The sequence below is a fragment of the Penicillium riverlandense genome (genome assembly GCF_028828495.1).
Source record: "Penicillium riverlandense strain IBT 135883 chromosome Unknown utg000001l_segment0_segment0, whole genome shotgun sequence".
Lineage (NCBI taxonomy): Eukaryota > Fungi > Ascomycota > Eurotiomycetes > Eurotiales > Aspergillaceae > Penicillium > Penicillium riverlandense.
The window spans coordinates 4877174-4883173 of NW_026643194.1; the positions used below are offsets into that span (position 1 = coordinate 4877174).

Sequence of the window (6000 nt, forward strand, 5' to 3'; positions counted from 1 at the left end):
ATCCTTTGCTCGAGATTAAAACGTCTCATAGGCAGATCCTGACTTTTACTGACAGCTTACTTGACTGTCATCAGAGCTAGGTTACTGTTACTGACGCCCCTTCGTATTATTGGTCTCCCTGATAAGCTCTTCCGATGCACCCTCTACTCTCATGGTGGCTATTTCCACTCGCCCGGTTCGTTACTGCTGAAACTCTTCCCAGTCAGAGGCATTTCCACCGCGCAGCTCTTTTGGATTTTGAGTCAGTTGCCCTGAGCCAGCTACTATAGTTCAAGGATGAACACCAAGTTCAATATCCAGCTTGCTGAATCTAGTGCCATGCAATAGGCCATGTCAAACGACAAGTCAGCTCGCAGCCTCCGGCCTATGTGTAGCCGATACTGCAGCGACGAAATGGATTCCGAGATTTCATTTTCAGATATGAGAACGAAGTCAAAATCTATCTTTGTAAGAAGTAGCAAAGCCCATACATGCCCTGTCCTTGGTATCTGCAGCTGCTAAAAAGTGGGGAGGAAGTCCATTAGATTAGGTTCCTGATGAAAGCTTTAATGAGTGCTACAAGCGAAAGAAATGACACCTGCTCTCAGTAGGATGACACCGATATATCTGTCTGGCTTCGTAGTTGGCTAAGGCTTCCTATAGTTTGTTCACTGGATGTCCGGTCAGAATATCAACGATGTAGTGGGCACGAGCTGGACTTCCGTACGGGAGCCAGTGCTCGGAGGAGGTGCTTGATTATCTATCTCAACCCATTGTTGAGGTATTGAGCTAATGGTATCCATTGAGTCTTACCTAGAACGGAGGTTTCAAGTTTCGCTGTTAAACATTGTTGATCCACTCTGAGATGCGGAGATTCCTATTGGATCTGTCGTCCGGTGCCGACCCGTATATTCGGCGACAGCCTGACTCCTACGGCGCTGGGGGATTGACTTACAGTGTTTTACTTTTTTAGCTTCCCACCAAATGTATGTACATGACAATATGGCCTATTATGCATAATTTAAGAAAAAGGAACACACGGTAACTGAAGCCAGCAGGCTGTCCTGATACTAGCGCTATACCAGAGTCGAATAGTCGTCCTCACTCCATCCCGTCGAACATTCCAGGGAAGCCGTCATATCCGTAATAATCTAAGATAGCCCGTTCGATATCTCCTCCAAGATCCACGCCTATATCTCCCACCATTGAAGTCATGTTGGGTGTGTCTAGCCGCGTGTTGGGCTCCGTCTGCTGATGGCCCAAATCTTCCCGAAGTGCCACTTGACGCGTGCCACATGAAATAGCTGCTTCGAATAGAGTGTATAACTCCTCAGCCAGTGAGGTAGGATTGATAGTATCGTCCCTCGTGTCGCTTCTGACACTATCTGTCCCAGCCCCACTGGACGGCCTCGCATCTTGAGGACTGCGACTAGGTAGAGGACTACGTCCAGAATGATTGACAAAGTCCCTGACATCCTGAAGAAACCGTTGGAGATGGGCGCATGCGTACGTTTTTGAAAAGGCTCTGATGAGCTCCATTGCTTTGATAACTTCAGACCAACACAGAGAAATGATGTCTGAGGGGCCATTTACCGCTGCTGGGAAGAAGACGGCCAATGCAGAGATCAAAAAATACGACAAGACTGCAGGTTGCGCATTGAATGTGGATGAGAACTTTCCAATGTAAACTAGAGTCTCGATCGTCTCCGTGGCGAGGCGGACGGCGGTCTTTGCCTGCTCAGTATTCTGCTGCACAGCTGACACTGACTGCAGGGAAGGTTTATGGAGCAACATCCGCATCTGATTTCGTCGAAGGTAGAGAGATACCCGAAGTTGTAACGGAAAGAGGCCAGTTAGCACTTCATGAGTATTGTCGGATGTGGGCATTTCGAATTGGATCTGGGGGGGCAGCTGAGAGTACCACATCACTATTTGGAAATCCAGAAACCCGTTCTCTGTTGGGAGGCTTTTTCCTCTCTGAAAGCGTGGCTTGCATGTCCAACGCTTTATTTTCGAGGCGATACGGCTGTAAGTGACCATGGCGTTTAAATATGGATATTCAAGACCCTAGACAATAGAATGTTCATTGATTGACACACCAATTATGACATATGTCTCAGCTTTAGACTCACTGGCTCAGGAATCGACGAGTTGATGTCTGTGTCTTCTAACGTCGCTGGGAGATTGTTTCCGAAACTATATCGAAGATCAAGAACGTAGACAGACCAGAAGACTCGAAGTGCCCAGGTGCGGTTGGATAGTTGGCCGTATCTAGCCAGCCCTTCTTGAGTGTGGAGTTGGAGCTCTAAAGCTTGCTCGACGGCGAACCGGATCATTCTCCAGGCACGCAGGTCCTGTCGCTTGTGGAGATAGTAAAGACTCTAGGATGCCCTCTTTAGTTTCAAGTCCCACTTTACCATATTAACCAAAAGGGAATGGAAGGGTAACAAACACTAATGACCAGAACGACGATAATCTTTAGCTGCGCCTCAGCTTGAGACAGCATTTCTCCTATGGATTGCTCCACTCGCTCGAAGAGAAGTGCACTGACGACGGGGTTCTGCTGGTCGCCAAGGTACAGTGCATGTGCTAGGACCGCGTAGAGAATGGTTGAATCAATATCTCCACCATTCTTCGTGGGTGGTCCTTCGGCATTCCCTGAATGAGCCGAAGCTGGTCTTCGGATCGAACGCAATGACTTTGCTTTAGACACCAGCAACTCCTTCTCAACGACAGGATACATATGGCAAATTTCCTTGTGATATAGGTCAATCAGTCGGGTGGTACCTTCCGCGTTTAGCAAGAACATTGGGTCTCTTTGAACATGGTTCAAGTATCCGAACGGGTCTCCATCTAGTCGCTTCTGGATCGACCGGACTTGGGTTTCGAGGGAGGATATGAGGCCGTGCACGCCGTGAGAGTGACTGTGAGCTTCGTCAGTTCAGTGCGAGGATGGGAAACAAAAAAGGGGCAGTCTGAAGTGAAAAAGAATCCCATACGTAGACGCTTGATTGAAAATTTCATTATTGCGAAGGCCTTCATCATAGGCGCATGTCAATTTTAGACTTGTGCAACGCCCACATGGACAGCCTCCACTACACCGCGTTTTTCTTCTGCGACAGCTATCACTGTCAAATCGGCAGAACGCCAGCATCAGCAAGCGGAAGGGCCGGCAGAAGGAGTAGGGAGTTTTAGTTAACATACCAGGCTATGCGGATATATCTGTCACGCCGGCGGCTCTGGCCCTGTACTGTACCACTGCTCATGGTGACTAAATCTGGGGCAGACTTACTCGCAAGTAGAGTTTGTTTGGGGGATTGGATGTGGCTAATATACGTCCGCGTAGACATTGCTCGCCCCACACTGTCATCATTTTTGCGGAGAAGCCCGGACACCATTCCGCTTTGCGGGGATCCGCGTAGCATCTATGCATAGCGATAGCTTCCTGACTGACCAGGGCACAAATACGTATGCATTACTTCTCTACCGTAATATTATGTCGGAGGAGTCGAAACTCTGGGGGCAGTGCCGAGTTGGGAGAAAAAGGAAGCTGGTTGATTCCTACGGAAAAGAGAGAGCTGTGGCTACAAAAGGGAACGGGGTCACATGACTTCGACATATTTCCATATCAGTTTTATACGCCACATAAGACGCAATTGCCAATTTTACAATTGTATTGACGAGATCTTACCTCGTTCTATTTGCTTCACAACTAACTCCTGCGGTGAAATAATATGTTCAGACACCATTTTAAATGACAGTGCATGATTGGCCATCAAGAATGAGGGCAGTTGCCAGTTGAGTATCTCTCTGTGTAAGATACTAAATCGAACCTCGAAGACCTACTCAAACCAGAGCCTTCTCCAGCGCCTGCACATTCCTGGGAATGAATTTGATCTTATACTGTTTGGGAATGGCAACCAAGCTAGTGGGATCAGAATTTGCTTGCACTGGATCCCATTCCACTGGCTCTGCCGACTCAAGGCGGAAGCTGTTTAGAGTGCGCATAAAGAGCAGATACATCTCCCTATTAGCAAGAAGGGACCCTCCACACATGCGATAACCCATTCCGTAGGTGAACATGGGGGCTTCGGGCTGTTCGGTCCATCGTTCCGGTCGAAACTCCTCAGGATCGTTCCAAACCTCGGGGTCTTTTTAGGACAAACAAAGTCAGCATCTCTTACGAGGGAATTATAGTTGCATCATGAAAGGAGAGTGTGACGAAAGCAATTCAGCGTACCCATATTACACGCCCAGGCATTCAGGAAAAAGGTTGTGCCTTTGGGGATGACGACCCCGTCGTAGTTTATTTCTTTTGTCGACGCTCGAGGTAGACCCAGCCGGAGGACGGTAAAATATCTATATGGAGCGGGTTAACGGCAAGCTAGGGTTAGATCAGCAGACGAAAGCCCTTCCGGAACACTGACCGGAGGCACTCCTTCACGAGACAAGCCACGTATGTGCATTTTTGATCATCGGCAGCATGGCAAAGTGGTTCATCCAGGTTGTAGAACTCTGCGATTGCGGCTGCTGCCCTGTCTTGAATATCGGGTCTTTGGGAGAGACATGCAAAGCTCCACGTAACGAGGGTGGTGATGGTGTCTAGACCACCCGATAACATGCTGAGACTGATGGATGTAAGTTCTTCGGCATTGATCTTAGTTTCCTTATTCAATATCACGTTCGCTTGTATGCAAGGTGAGTAGGTCCCTTCGCGAATTCGTTGGTCTAAATCCTCGTTCAAAGACCGCAAGTACTTATCCCGTCGGTTCCTCATCTCATTCGCCTTTTTAGAGTTCGAGTTGAAAGGCATCAGGCGTAAAGCTGGGATATAATCTTGTAGATTCCCTGTGGTGCTTCTGAACTTGCTGATTTCCTCTTCAACATGAGTGATCTCGTGAAATAGCTCGTTCTGAGATTCTACTCGCATCCCCCAGTTTAGGGTCAGGGACATACTGAGACTGAGCCGCTGAATCATAGGTGTAGGGTCCACAGACAACTGTCCCTTACCACCGTGACTGAGCAGCTCAGAAACAAATGTTTTCGTTTCTATGTCTAGATGCGGTATGTATGTTTCCACCGACGGGCGATTTAAGGCAGACGCCGCACCTTTTCTGCGTCTCTTCAACGATTCGCTGTATGGAGACGTCCCAATTGTAGTGCCCGACGTACTAGAGACAATCTTGGATATTTCAGTGGCATTCATTGCTCTTCGTAAGGATGTCACTGACCTTGTGGAAGGTGTAGAATTCTGGTCTGGAGCTGAGAGCCTGGGAGTTTTGTCCCCAGAGAATCTTGGCCGCTGCGGCAGAGTTGACGACCACAATCGGCACATTGCCTAATTGGATTTGATATACAGGACCATATTTCTTAGACCACTTGCGATACTGCTCCGCCGCGTTCTTGCGGATCTGGGCGAGATTTCCGATGATGGGCAGACCCTGCGGACCTTTCAAACCAGGGATACGTGCGGAGGCGCGAATGAATTCGTTGATGATGGCGTATACAAGAGGGAAAACCACCGCCACTAAGGTGAATAATCCGATGGATCCTCCTGGAACACGTCCGTGAAGAAGGGAGAGTGTTGCTAACATAGCCATGTCGCTTTGGAAAAATACAGTGAAGACAAAATGTTGATCAGACGTGGCGGGCTATCGAAAAGTTCACATCCATGTCTTGGCCATTTTATTTAATATTTATAGCCAATTCTTCCTAATCTTGGCCTTTACCTGCACTATACAATCTTTCCGTATTCACCTGCGGGGAACTTGTTCCGGAACTTTGGCGCATGTGTAGGAATGATCGTACCCCGTTGTATGTGGCGGCGGGTCGGAGATTCCGTTATGTCATGCGGATTTGGGTGTCTATTGCAAGGCAAGGGCGGGAGCAGCGCCCGTCGATCCCAGCCCAGTTCCGCACAGGGAAGCAAACTTTCATCGACACTCGCAGCGGCGGGCGTCAAGGCGCATTTACTTCAAGCGTACTACAAGAGGTCAGACCCGGATCTCGCACTTCGCATTG

At 48.6% G+C, this 6000-nt stretch overlaps 2 protein-coding genes across 2 annotated transcripts; both read right to left on the bottom strand.

Moving 5' to 3' along the window:
• Window positions 1–1080: 1080 nt before the first annotated feature.
• Window positions 1081–3245, bottom strand: N7474_001969 (fungal specific transcription factor domain-containing protein; the record flags this gene model as incomplete). The annotated part of the gene is made up of 4 exons (XM_057193384.1): window positions 1081–2046; window positions 2112–2360; window positions 2432–2903; window positions 3184–3245. The coding sequence occupies 4 exons, from the start codon at window positions 3243–3245 to the stop codon at window positions 1081–1083; spliced, it is 1749 nt and encodes a 582-aa protein (XP_057058337.1).
• A 580-nt stretch (window positions 3246–3825) lies between these two features.
• Window positions 3826–5579, bottom strand: N7474_001970 (cytochrome P450; the record flags this gene model as incomplete). Its single annotated transcript, XM_057193385.1, has 4 exons — window positions 3826–4130; window positions 4220–4338; window positions 4407–5161; window positions 5211–5579. 4 exons carry the CDS (start codon window positions 5577–5579, stop codon window positions 3826–3828), a joined length of 1548 nt encoding a protein of 515 aa, XP_057058338.1.
• Window positions 5580–6000: the final 421 nt, after the last annotated feature.